Source organism: Arachis ipaensis, chromosome B09 (genome assembly GCF_000816755.2).
Source record: "Arachis ipaensis cultivar K30076 chromosome B09, Araip1.1, whole genome shotgun sequence".
NCBI classification, from domain to species: domain Eukaryota; kingdom Viridiplantae; phylum Streptophyta; class Magnoliopsida; order Fabales; family Fabaceae; genus Arachis; species Arachis ipaensis.
The window spans coordinates 124279441-124293337 of record NC_029793.2 but is presented as its reverse complement, the minus strand read 5'-3'; the positions used below and the strand labels follow the sequence as shown (position 1 = coordinate 124293337).

General features: G+C 35.2%; 3 protein-coding genes across 16 annotated transcripts in view; 1 reads left to right on the top strand and 2 right to left on the bottom strand.

Annotated features, from left to right (window-relative positions):
• On the top strand, positions 99-4748 carry LOC107618497 (chaperonin CPN60-2, mitochondrial). The gene is made up of 18 exons (XM_016320594.2): positions 99-280; positions 476-500; positions 596-727; positions 1343-1502; positions 1685-1860; positions 1963-2058; positions 2189-2293; positions 2376-2462; positions 2558-2647; positions 2745-2825; positions 2922-2990; positions 3151-3228; positions 3341-3436; positions 3539-3638; positions 3723-3826; positions 3984-4089; positions 4192-4270; positions 4368-4748. Exons 1-18 carry the CDS (start codon positions 243-245, stop codon positions 4486-4488), a joined length of 1743 nt encoding a protein of 580 aa, XP_016176080.1. The 5' UTR covers positions 99-242; the 3' UTR covers positions 4489-4748.
• LOC107617744 (pentatricopeptide repeat-containing protein At2g13600) overlaps positions 7255-13897 on the bottom strand; it is a 10438-nt gene continuing 3795 nt past the window's right edge. The window contains exons 2-8 of one of the 12 annotated variants that reach the window (XM_021112743.1): positions 9339-11559; positions 9146-9260; positions 8967-9068; positions 8194-8294; positions 7860-7940; positions 7687-7770; positions 7255-7501 (exon numbers count right to left, since the gene is read on the bottom strand). In XM_021112743.1, the coding sequence (XP_020968402.1) occupies positions 9340-11445 (2106 nt within the window). In that variant the 5' untranslated portion in view covers positions 11446-11559 and the 3' untranslated portion in view covers positions 7255-7501; positions 7687-7770; positions 7860-7940; ... (2 more) ...; positions 9146-9260; position 9339. Of the gene's footprint in view, positions 7502-7686; positions 7771-7859; positions 7941-8193; positions 8295-8470; positions 11560-13897 lie in introns of all 12 variants that reach the window. The other 11 variants (XM_021112740.1, XM_021112737.1, XM_021112742.1 and 8 more) reach the window with 11 other exon arrangements.
• The window catches only part of LOC107616068 (pentatricopeptide repeat-containing protein At3g23020), a 6287-nt gene continuing 4903 nt past the window's right edge, over positions 12514-13897 (bottom strand). For all 3 annotated transcript variants that reach the window (XM_021112732.1, XM_021112734.1, XM_021112733.1), the window contains one exon: positions 12514-13897. This exon is cut by the window's right edge and continues 1420 nt beyond it. In XM_021112732.1, the coding sequence (XP_020968391.1) occupies positions 12736-13897 (1162 nt within the window). In that variant the 3' untranslated portion in view covers positions 12514-12735.

Genomic DNA, 13897 nt, shown 5'->3' with positions numbered 1-13897 from the left:
TAGTTGAGAACATAAAAAGAAAAATGATTATAAATTATAAATAGAATAAATAATAAATAATAAATAAATAAATAAATAATAAAAAAAACACAAAACCCTAAACCCTGCTGGTAGCTGCTGCTTCTAGAGGTTTCTGTTACCATCTCAAAAGGAAGTGTGCTCCATTGTTCATCTCAACCATTAAGCCCTTCAATTTCTCGGTGCATTTCTCAGTTTTACTTTGCTAAATTCAATCCACCACCATGTACCGCTTTGCCGCTTCTCTTGCCTCAAAAGCTAAGTAAGACACCAATGACAGTCCCTCCTTTTTCAACTCACAAAGCTTTTGAATCTTGCTAGTTGCTACATTTATGTGTTTTCTATATTCATTTCTTGAGTATTGTTCACAGATAGATCCTGCAATGTTAATTACTGTGTATATGTATTTTGATTTGATGTAATGTCTCACTGTTTTTGAATGATTATTCTGTTGCAGGATTGCTAGGAGCAGCAGTCAACAGGTGATTTTCTTTACTTTAATGGAATTTCAATTTTTTTTTCGTGATTTTTTTTTTCTTTTTTGCTGATTGGTGTTGTGTACCGTTGTGCGATACAGATTGGAAGTAGGTTGAACTGGAACAGGAACTATGCGGCAAAGGACATTAGATTCGGCGTGGAAGCTCGCGCTGTGATGCTTAAGGGTGTTGAAGAGCTTGCCGACGCTGTCAAAGTTACAATGGGTCCTAAGGTAATTTATAAGCGGATTATGTGTTTGATTGTTACAACGGGATTAGTATAGATTGGTAGAATCAGTGGAAGGGGTTTGGAATGAAACTTAAACATGTATGAATGAATGCTGATCCGGGACTTTTTATTCAATCGATATTTGTTCTCTTGCAAAGGAACTGCCTTTTGAAGTAGGAATGGAAGATATCAATTGTCGTCTCTTCATTTTATATGATTACAAGCTATGATTCATGGTCATGGATACTTCAACGTTGCTATATGTACCTATACTAATATTTGTATTATGCTCTGGATTCTTATTTGTTTTTATCTCTCTAAAGGTTTTGTTTTTATAAAGGTTTTGTTTTTATTAAATATTCTTACAATGGAAGTTCATTAGTTGAAGTATTTAAGATAAATTTGTCTAGACTACTTATTTTCTTTAATTGTATCTTTATTTCATTTTTATGTTTTTATGAATATGCCGTTAAAGTTTATCTTTTTGTACGTAGTTATAACATTTTTATTTAATGTATATTTCTGTTCTGTAACTTAAATTTATTTAAATTGTCGTATTTGTATTTATTGTTTTCAATATTCATATTGATTGTTGATATGAAGTATCTTCTGATGTTAGGGGCGTAATGTGGTGATTGAGCAAAGTTTTGGTGCCCCAAAAGTAACAAAAGACGGAGTAACAGTTGCAAAGAGCATTGAATTCAAGGATAAGGTCAAGAATATTGGTGCTAGTCTTGTGAAACAGGTTGCAAATGCAACTAATGATGTTGCTGGTGATGGTAAGTGAAGTCTTCATTCATGGTTATGCATGGATTTTTGACAGTTGGTAACTGGTTTGTCTTCATTCCTAGGACATGGCACATTTTCAAAATACTGTTACATTTCTTATGCTGATGTTGTGCAGTTATTTTGGTAATGTTGCTACTGTAACATAATAACAAGGGCCTATTCCTTTTGGCAGGAACCACATGTGCTACTGTTCTTACTCGAGCCATTTTTACGGAAGGGTGCAAGTCAGTTGCAGCTGGAATGAATGCAATGGACCTGAGGCGAGGTATAAATATGGCTGTTGATGCTGTGGTGACAAACCTGAAAAGCAGGGCAAGGATGATTAGTACTTCTGAAGAAATAGCCCAGGTTTGTGTTTCAGGTTTCGTTAGAACTTATGATGGGCATATTGTTGCAGCAGCAGCAGCTATTTTGAGACTGAACTTCCCATTTTAAAATTTATGATGATAGGTTGGGACAATATCAGCAAATGGGGAGAGAGAAATTGGTGAGCTAATTGCAAAGGCTATGGAGAAAGTTGGCAAAGAGGGTGTAATCACAATCTCAGTAAGTTTTTATATTTGCAACTTGGGAACTTTATTTTTTCTTTGGTTTCTAGTTTCTTTGTGTCTGATGGTCTTGGATATTTATGCCCATGATACTGCATCTGTTCAGCTCTAACTTTAACCTGTTTCAGGACGGCAAGACTCTGTACAATGAGTTAGAAGTTGTTGAAGGAATGAAGCTTGACAGGGGATACATATCTCCATATTTCATAACTAACCAGAAGAACCAGAAATGTGTATGTTCCCTCTCTACCTCTTTACTTTTAAGTTTATAGAATAGCCTCTTTTTAACATGTTATATGTAAATTACGACTACAGGAACTTGAGGATCCACTGATTCTAATCCATGAGAAGAAAATCTCGAGTATTAATGCTATAGTCAAAGTATTAGAGTTGGCTTTAAAGGTTAGCAACAACAATTTCCTTTTGGTATTCCTTTTTTTTTTTTTAAAGTATCAACTTTTGTAGTATGTGATTGGTTGACATTTCTTTGTTATCAGAAACAAAGACCTCTGTTGATTGTTGCAGAGGATGTGGAAAGTGATGCCCTTGCAACTCTCATTCTAAACAAGCTTCGTGCTGGAATAAAGGTTTGTTACACTAGCCGAGAGATTTACCTTTTGCGTTCAAGTCAGATTTAGGATCCTTTTATGCTTATCTTGTGTGTTATTTGTTGCATTGGCTCAGGTATGTGCCATCAAAGCACCTGGTTTTGGTGAAAATAGGAAGTCAGGCCTCCATGATCTTGCTGTTCTTACAGGAGGTGAAGTAAGTGTTCTGTTACTGAGGTTATTACTTATTACTATAAAGTAAAATCCTATGTTAAACAGCTTATGAATGATACACTTTTTATATCCCTTTTAGCTTATCACTGAAGAGCTTGGCATGAATCTTGAAAAAGTGCATTCGGAAATGCTTGGCACTTGCAAAAAGGTAACCTTTCTTTCTTGCTGGATTTGTTATATAATTTAATGGACAATAGAGTTTTGTTAGAGCATGTACACCATAATTCAGAAGCTAGTGTTTAAGCTGAAAATAAAGTCTTTGGCTTAATTTTAATTGATTTTGACAACTAAAGTTCTTAATAATCTAGGTGACAATTTCTAAAGATGATACTGTCATTCTTGATGGAGCTGGTGACAAGAAAGCAATTGAGGAAAGATGTGATCAGGTTTGAGTGGATCTCTTCTTAAATTTGGTGCTACCTTTGATGGTGTTTACATTACTCACATTGTATTTTTTTTTTTTCCTGACTTGATTCTTGTGATCTTTTCAACAAGCAGATTAGGTCAGCAATTGAAAATAGCACTTCAGATTATGACAAGGAAAAGTTGCAGGAAAGACTGGCCAAGCTTTCTGGGGGTGTTGCAGTTCTTAAGGTGGGATTATTAAGTTGATCCAGATTCTCAGTGGTCTCTTACCTGGTAACATGTTAAGGTTCTACACTGATAATATTAACATAAGAAACTTGCCTTTCACAGATTGGAGGAGCTAGTGAGGCTGAAGTTGGTGAGAAGAAGGATAGAGTGACAGATGCCTTGAATGCAACCAAGGCCGCCGTAGAGGAGGGCATAGTACCTGGTAAGTTATTAGCACTTGCAGTTGTATACTCAGTTTCACATCCTAAATCAGACCTGATATAACTACATATTATGTTCTGCACAGGTGGTGGTGTTGCTCTTCTTTATGCATCAAGTGAGTTAGATAAGCTTCCAACTGCCAACTTTGATCAAAAGATAGGTGTACAAATTATCCAAAATGCTTTAAAGGTTAGNCTTTGTCCTTAAACAAATTGCTCGTCTTTATTGTAACTTACTGTTTCGTTTGAGGCCTTCTCCTCCATTACTTTGGGATGTAGTATATTTTATCACAAGTTCCACTCTTATTTACTTGCTATACTATTAACTGAATTGAAAAACACTCCAGACTCCTGTGCACACAATTGCGACCAATGCGGGAGTTGAGGGTGCTGTTGTTGTTGGCAAACTTTTGGAACAGAACAACCCTGATCTTGGGTATGATGCAGCAAAAGGTTAGTGTTCCTTGCTTTATTTTTAATTGATGTTTACATGTCAAAAGATAAGGCCAAGCAGCATCACTGATTTTCCTATTAACTTCTTTTTCTCATGATCAGGTGAATACGTTGATATGGTTAAAGCTGGAATTATTGATCCACTGAAGGTTATTAGAACCGCCTTGGTTGACGCAGCCAGGTAAAAGATGCTAAGAAATCCGACCTGGATATAACTCTGTTTTTGTTTATGTTTAATTGTTTATTATATAATTTTGCTTATCAAAATTTTTGTGCAGTGTATCATCTTTGATGACAACAACTGAGGCTGTTGTTTCTGAACTCCCAAAGGATGACGAGGCTCCTTCAATGGCTGGTGGCATGGGTGGTATGGGTGGTATGGGTGGCATGGATTATTAGTTTGGCTTCCTTTTGATTATTAATACTTGAAAAAGAATGGTGCTTCACTAATTTATAGCCTGTGTCTTATTTGTTATCACAAAGCATCCGTGTGTATTCATAGTGAGAGATCAAATAGATAGTTAGGAAGGGTTTTTTGTTGTTGCAATGATAACAAATAAGATATTTGAGACATTTTTACAGTGTGATCTACAGAACGTTGTTTCCCTGTGAAATTGTCAATTGAAAGAGGTCTCTACTAATTTGACGGTTAAAGTTAACCCCCTTAGCTTTACATGTACTAAATAATTGTTTTTACCATGAATTTAAATAATTTGATATGTCCAAAAGTGACAAAAATTTTGTAATAATGTTTCTTCTATTCTTTTCGTATTCATCATGTTTTTGCTAATACAAATGTTCTTCCTTAGTAAAATTGATTCTTACAAAATATTTTGTATAGTCAGATTGCTTACATCTCTTCCACTAGTGTATACAATATAGGGATTTTTTTTATAAAATAAATAAATTAATTACTGATGTATGTTCTTTACTCATATTTTTTGTCACGGTCAACAAGTTATTTTTAGTTAGTGCAAGTATTGATTTTTAAATAAATTATTAACGTAATCTTTTCACATTAATTCTGAGAGCACACTAATAAGAAAACCAATCTCACAGGTTGAAAGGAAATATAAGGAGAGGATATCGTTAGAAAATCAACAAGAAAAGAAAAACATTTTACAGCACTTAAATTTAATGTTATACAACATAATAGGCAGCAAAACCAATCAAGCTATACCAATATTTCAATATTATATTCAATACCTAGCTGGTTTATATACATGATATGATGATATGATATTATGATATGAGTAAAGAATTATACCTTGAGATAAATGGTAACAAGATGCAATGTTAAGTTTTTTTTTTATGGCGTTTAATCTAATGATATAATCTTTGTTAGATTATGATGATTTATATAGTGTAAAATAATACTTAATTTTTTGTAATACTTAAATATATATTATTTTATTAGTTATTCATCTCAAAATCATAATTTTTCATTTTATCCAGGTATAAAATTTTACTAATATTTAAGTATATACATTTACGATTAATCTCTACATACAAGTGTTTTGTGCTTACAATCTTTACAAGTTTGAAGAGAACGAAATCTCATAAACACGCTGCTTATGTTACGGGTATCTTTAACAAACTTTTAAATCAATCCAAATCAATTAACGCGTGAATATATAAGTTCCATTTTTCAAAAGATTTCGTTTCCTTTTTTCGAATTTCTAGCCAAATTTGTTCAATCTCCTTCGTGCGTTCTCTCTTTGCCTTCGATCTCCTTCTGTTTTTTTCGATTTTCATGGTTTCTGAAATCAAGCTTTGAAATTGTTTTGAAGATAATGGAACTTCATAAATACACCTAAACGATTACAGAAATACACCAAAGGATTATAGAAATACACCCAAGGGATTACAGAAATACACCTAAACGGTTACAGAAATAAACCAAACGATTACAGAAATACACCCAAAGGATTACAGAAACAAACCCAAAAGATTTAAGAAATACACCCAAAGGATTTAAGAAATACACCCAATATCAGGGGGGAGACAGTATATTTCTTCTTGAAATCTTTTAATGTTTTGCTGGTTAATGATGAAGCCCATGGCAGAGACAATCTAGAAAAAAAAATCTAGAAGAACAGTAAAACAGTACCTTGAATAATGTTTTTTCGTTTTTTCTGGTGATTTTTTATGGAGATTTTGTATCTTTTCTTCTTGATTCTTCTACTCTTCGCAAAATCATAGTTTGTTGCGAATGTTCCTTGAATCTTGACGGTTTGCGTTTTGATTGAGGAATAAGAGGAAGAGTGCAGCATAATGAACACGTGCGTTGGACGCTCAATTTTAAAGGAGTGGTGCGCGTATTTTTTTCTTGAATTTGGACTAACTTGTATAACTTGTAAGCCAAAAAGGCTTGTATGTATAGCAGGCCTCGTACATTTAGTATTTATTCACGGAAATCCTATGTATTTGGATTTTTTTTTAGGTCCAAATAAATATCAATAAAATCAAACTTTATTTGATTGATCATTTTGGAATGTTTATTCCGATTTAAAATGTCTTAAAGAATTAATATAAACGATACTGAAATATAAAATTATCTATAAATTATTTTATATGACAAAATAGATCCAATTAAATATAAGTTAAACTATTTCTAATAATAATAATTGTTATTTTTATTATTATTGTTGTGACATTTTGATTGCTATCTATACCTTGCCTTGCATTCATGCTATTTTATTGATTTATACATATCAACCAAACTTTGGATACTGGGGTTAAATTAATCCGTAATCCGTGAGAACTTTCAGGGAGAAAAAAAAAACTCTTTATTTTTTTTATTTTCAAGGTTGTAACACAAGCTCTAATTTATAGAGGAAAACTATTTAGAATTGTTTAGTTTAGCATTGGAGCATCAGACATGTTTAGTCTTTTTGAAAGCTCTTCACTCTTTTGTTTTATTATTTTTTCTTGTTCTAAACGTAAACGTAATTCTACCCTTTAACCTATATTTATCTAAAACTAAAAATTCTAATTTTTGCATTTATTTTTTTATTAGATTAAAATTTATTTTTTATTTACTAATTTTGTCTTTTATTGTTCATATGATAAATTTTATTTTTTTATAATATTCTCTCATACATATTATTTTTGATAGAATTCTTATTATTTTTTGTGTATGAAAAATTATCAAACATAAACCACTTTAATATCAACTCACTTTTGATTAAAATCAATTTTATACAAATTTCTGTTTGCAAACTTTAATTCAAACACACACTTAATTGAATACATGAATACAAAATTTTCCTCGTACTATATTTGTGCACCTTCGGGTCCACCAAGCCAAGCCACCGCATACTGCATGTATTAAAATATACAGTTGATGCACCATTAACCTTTTCTCCAGTAATCTATCTCCGTTCAAGCACCACCAACTCTGGTTTTATTTCTACAAAAATAAATAAATAAATAATTCATGCTATGACAAAGAGCGACACCAAGTGTTTAGATCTTAAGGTTTATTTTCAACAATTATGTGGCAGCACCAGTTCAATTTATATCATCAGTGTTGCTGATAGTGCACTTCAAAGTAGCAACAAGAATTAATAAAATGGAGGGTTTCCTATTACAAACCTATGTCTGTAGTCTTGTTTTGATCACATCAAAAGGAGTTGTGAACAAAGCAGCAGTAGATCCAGCTAATCCTCCACAGATTAACTACAAAAATTTGTAAAATGATCATAAACACATGCATCTTAGTGAGACAAAATAAAGACTATGAAAGCACAAGGAACACACGAACTTACAGTCTGAAATGCGTTAGGTTGAATAATAGATGACAAAGATGGCATCACTTTTTTCAACCTTTCATATCTATAAAACTATAACTGTTCACAGAAAATAGCCATAAACAAAACCTTATCCCAAAGAACTCAGAAAAGCGATTGCAGAAGAATATTAACAGCAGAGGTTAGAAATGAAAAATCAACAATCATACGAAGCTTCCTCTACACTCATATTAAGACATGAAAATGTCCAGGGTCAAAGTTGGCAACAAATATAGAAAATAGCAAACCACCAATTCCTGACACCTGATACTACAGAGAACATGTAATGAAAGTTGAAATGCCTATTATTAACCTTGGATAATTGAATGTGGAACATTTTGCCACAGTATAGCTCCCCAACCTGCATAAATGGATGGAAAACCAGCATTTCTGAATATTCCAACCAAAGCATCCCTGCATAGATTATATTCATAAGCAGGGAAACATAAAATCAATACAATATATCTTTTGTAACAGTGAATATAGATTGCAATGATTGAATAGATTCAGAAAACACAAAAAGCCAAGGCATCCTCAATCAGATCAAGAAGTGATGACAAGTACAGATGATAATAAGGGCTGAGGCATACCAACGGCTGCGATAATGACACCCAACTTGCATCTGCTGCTTAATTCGTTCACTAGGAGTGAAAATGAAAGAGGTGGCAATACTTGCAGAACCACCACCCACACAATGAGAAAAAGAATAATACTCTTGCAGATAATAACCACCACTCACTCATTCACATGGATTTCTCTTCAAACAGCTATTTATAAAATATGTATATATGTCTGGTCAGTGCCAGAGTTGTATTAGCTTTATGTTTTTGATGATTACTTAATCAATTCAAACCCCCGTCGTTCTCTTCATCATCTAGATTCCTTCTTCCCTGGTAATTTCTTTTATAAAATAAAAATTGTCCGATTCTCTAGTTAAATAGCATTGTTCTTACAAATAGCAAAAATAGGATGATTCTACAACTGAAGAGCTTTTTACCATGCTTGTTCAGTAAGTCTGATTTACAACTCTATATTCAGAGAAAGTAAGAAACTGAGAAAATATTTTTTATCGTAGTTCTAAAATACCTGAAGGGTAATGGCAAAGTGCCAAATGATATACATGTAGTCACGTACAAAGGATGTGTCCATTCTGTAAAGGCCCTTCAAAACTTTCTTTTGCTCATTGTTCTGGCAAGCAAACATAACATGATCAAAATCAAGGAATAATAGGAGTTCTCTATGATGGATGGGGAATCAAATAGTACCAACGAACTAAAAATTATGGTTAAGGCCCTACAGCTTTAGCTTAATAGCTGTACATTCAACTTGGCTTTGAAAAAAGTTTTGGAGGATCCTGATCCTGAGTTTCTGGCCAATACCCTGATTTCAAGAAAGAGAAAAGGTTTAATGTCCGAAGTGAAGGATGCCAGAAAGCATTTGCCATAAGAAATTTCATACTCTATCCAAGTGCAGCCTCTACTGGCATTTCCATTTCACAATGCAAGTTAAGTTCAGAATCACTTTCTTCCTCACACATCTCTTCATCAACTTCTGGCACGTAGCCATCTTGCTTCATCTGTTTTGTAAGAATTTTCAGAACTAAATAGATGTCCTTCCTTCGAGGGTGACGTTTATCTTTCACCATGAAAACATTCATGCAACTCTGAATTTCGATCCAACTGCAACCAGGTTGCTTAATCACTCCCCGTTGCCTCATCTGTTTCCTGATCCTCACCACATCTTTCCATCTACCAAGTTCAGCACATATATTTGAAAGTAAAACATAAGGTCCAGAGTTCAAGGGATCGATTTCTATGAGCTTTCCCGCCACATATTTTCCTAATGAAATGTTTCGATGAACCTTGCAGGCCCCAAGTAAAGATCCCCAGACAACAGAATCAGGCTGCATTGGCATTTCTTCTATCAATTTTATCGCTTCATCAAGGCAACCAGCCCGACCGAGCAAGTCAACCATGCATGTATAATGGTCCTTTGATGGTGCTAAACCAAACTCAATCCTCATTGAATGGAAGTAATGACGTCCTTCTTCAACAAGTCCTGCATGGCTACATGCAGATAGAACCCCAATCATAGTTACATGATCTGGTTTTTCTCCTGATACCAGCATTTTCTTGAAAATTTCAAGGGCCTCTATACCATAACCATTTTGTGCATATCCGACTATCATCGCATTCCATGAAACATTATCCCTTTCCTTCATATGTTCAAAAACTAGGCATCCTTCTTCAACCAATCCACATTTCATGTACATGTCAATGAGAGAATTTCCGACAAAAATATCAGATTCATCTACGGACTTGAACCAAAATCCGTGCTTCAAAATGTGAGTATGAGCCTGTCTGCCAAGCTTCAGATCAGAAAGATTTGCACATGCATTGAGCAGGTTCCCAAAGGTGTAATGAGTTGGCCAAATGGATTCCCTCTTGAGGAGGAGAAAAAGTTTAACAGCCTCCTCATTCTCTCCATTTTGTGTATAACCCGCTATAAGGGCATTCCAGGACACCACATTCCTCTCCATCATGGTAGAAAACATCAGCCTCGCCGCTTTCACGCTTGCCACCCTTGCATATCCACTAACCATAGAGGTTTCAGACACCACATCCCTAAATGGCATCCTATCAAACACCGTTCTAGCTTCATTCACTTTCTTGCACTTTGCATACATATCAACCAATGCATTGTTTAACACAAGATCACTCCGGAATTTGTCCTGTTTCATAACACGAGCATGAATTTGCAATCCTTCCCTAATTGCTGACAAGCTTGCACAAGCACTTACTACACTGGCTAGAGTAACTTCATCAGGTTCAATCCCACTATTCATCATTCTTACAAAAACCTCTAGAGCTTTTTCAACAGGACCATTTTGCTCATAGCATGTAATCAAGCTGTTCCAAGAAACAATGTTCCTTGTGCTCATGCCATCAAAAGCTCTCTGAGCAGAGGCCACAACCCCACACTTAGAGTACATATCAACAAGAGCAGAATCCATATAAACATCTGATGAGTAATGATTCTTTGACATCAAAGCGTGGATTTGAATCCCCAAATTCAAGTCAGTTAACCCTGCACAAGCACTTAGCGCACTCCCAAATGAGTACTCATTAAGCACAAAATTCTCACGGTGCATGCCAACAAAGAATCTCAAAGCTTCCTGGAAGCAACCGTGTTGGGAAAAACCTGACACCATAGCATTCCACGAGCACTGGTCAGGTTGCGGCATTGAGTTAAACATGTTCAAAGCCTCATCAAGACAACCGGGCTTCGCCAACGCGCTTAAAATTGCATTCCAACTGAAAGTGTTCCTCTGGGGCATATGGTCAAACACTTTGCGCGCGTCCTCCAAACAACCGCATTTTCCATAAGCATCTATGAGCCTGTTCAGAATGAAGATCTCCGACGAAAACTGCGACTTAGTAATTCGAGCATGAATGCGACGCACGTCACTAACGAACTTTGATCGAACGCACGAGTCCAATAGCTTCGCGAAGGGAGTAGAGTCAAGGAAATCGGCGTCACCCACCAACTTTCTGGCCCAACCCATCTCTGCCCATTCGAGAACCTTCCACAAAGACCTTTATTTTGGCAAAGGGGGTCCTATTATCCGAACTTGTGGCACTTGCACCCTCCTCTTTCTTCCTTCAAATAAAGCTCCGTACTTCGTAACCAAGTTCACAAGACAAGAACAAAAATAGAGTCAGAAACAAGTTTACATCTTGTAAGCAATTTACCTATTAATATACAACTAGAAAATGGGAAAGTGGTAAGCATGAAATGGTCACGGAGCACATCCCTGTCTTTGGTTATTGGGTAATCTAATTCATCAGCAACTATCAGCCTATTACCACAAAGACATACACATGTCAAACTTTGCGGACATCAAATATATACACAACAAACAGATATACGAAGTCATCTATATTACGCCCACCATTTATCGCCACCGAGGGAGGTACATATTGGCAAAGTCTAGAACAAGAATTACCCTTAAATCATATTCTTGGTAAAAGTTTCTAACTTTCTATGAATACATGTTTTGTAATTTGAGGCATTATGCATTATTTAATGTAATGTCTTTTGAAAAAAACTAAGAATTTGGACACATAATAGCTACTCATAAGCATTCTTTAATCTTGACACATTTCAAGAAAAGCAAACAGTTAGAATGGAGACATTAACGGAGGGGGCGGAAAGTCTGACAGAGTTAGTGATTAGGAGCCCCAGTGTCATTTTCTAATTGATGAGAGACAGAATGGAAATTCGTAAAATGGTTAAAGACTAGGCTGGGCTTTTCCTCTTAAAATTATAAACTTTTAATTTAAATGTTGTAACGGTAGCTATTTTGAATTTTAAATTTTGACAACTAAAGTTCTTAATGATCAAGGTGATTGACAATGTCTAAAGATGATACCATCATTCTTGATGGAGCTGGGGACAAGAAAGCAACCGCGAAAAGATGTGATAACGACTGAGAGGATCTCCTCTAAAATTTTGGTGCTACCTTTCTTGGTGTTTACATTACTCACATTGTGATTTTTTTTTCTGATTCTTGTGATATTTTCAACAAGCAAATTAGGTCAGCAATTGAAAATAAATAGCGAGCCTTTTCCTCTAAATACAAAGAAATCCTATGACCCATTTCTTAAAAGCAAAATGATTTTACATTTTTACAGCACTCAAATTTAATGTTATACAACATAATATGCAGCAAAACCAATCAAGCTACACCAAGAATTCCAATATTATATTTCATACCTAGCTGGTTTATATACATGATATGATTTAAGTAAACAAAATTCTGCAAAATCTATCAAGGTCTTTGCAGATGACATATCTATTCACTATCACAATCAGAACCACAATCATCATCTACTTCAAGAACACTTGAAAGTGCTGAAGTCCATGCCTGAAGACCATGAGAAGGATCCTTTTTCATCAACACTTCATATTTTCTAACACTTTCCCTTGACACTCCATATCTCACCAAAAGATTTCCAAGTGATCTAAAACTACAATTATCAGGTTTAACGGCAGCTCTTACCATTTCCCTGAAGGTATCTATCGTATCCTTGGCTCTCCCAGCAATGATATACAGATCAAGCACACTATTGTAACTTTTCGGATCCTTCAAGAGCTTCAATTTTCTCATCTGCATTGCAATTTCAATGGCTTCATCAAGCCTCTCAAGTTTCTTGTACAAACTTAGCATCATTGCAAATGTGAATTCGTTTGCAGCTCTCTTTCTCTTCAATGTCTCGAATATCCCCTTCGCTTGGTCGATCATAGATTGCTTAGCATAAAGATCAATCATACAATTACAAGACCATACAGCAGCACCTCCTTCTGATGATTGAAGCAACTTGAATGTTTCTTCTGCTTGTTTTAGGTTGCCAACTTTTGTGTACAACTTGATCAAACAATTGTACATGACAGTATTTCCTGGCAACCTGACTCTTTTCATTTCATCGGCATAAGCAATGGCTTCTTTAACCCTTCCAACATCAACAAAAGCATTGATCAACACCCCATAAATTATAACATCCGGCTGCACACCGTACCTAATCATTTCCTTATATGTATCATCTGCCATTTCCAATTGCCCTAGTTTTGCAAAGCTGGAAATCACAGCACTATATTGGACACAATTTCTCACTAATCCTGCCTCCTGCATTTTTTTCAGATATGACTTAGCAATCTGCGGCTTGTCGGCAGTGACTAAAATATGTATGAGAGAGCTATAGCTGCATGTGTCTGCAACTACCCCATGTCTCTGCATGCTATCAAACAATTCACATGCTTTATCATAGCGTTTCCCTATGCCATAAGCTTTAATCATCACATTAAACTCAAGAACACTTGGACTCTTCCTTTCTTGGGATCGAATGAAGACTTCCTCGGCTTCTAAAGTATGTCCATGCTCTCCATATGCATCAATGTTGGCAGCATAACACTCGGATATCATATTGCCAGCGAGATGAAACCTCCAAAACCAAAAA

Excerpts from the sequence above, each read along its gene's own strand:
- LOC107618497 (XM_016320594.2), top strand. The coding sequence starts at position 243 with ATGTACCGCTTTGCCGCTTCTCTTGCCTCAAAAGCTAA. Across the intron at positions 501-595 it reads CTAGGAGCAGCAGTCAACAG|ATTGGAAGTAGGTTGAACTG; the intron begins GTGATTTTCTTT and ends TGTGCGATACAG. Across the intron at positions 2,059-2,188 it reads AGGGTGTAATCACAATCTCA|GACGGCAAGACTCTGTACAA; the intron begins GTAAGTTTTTAT and ends AACCTGTTTCAG.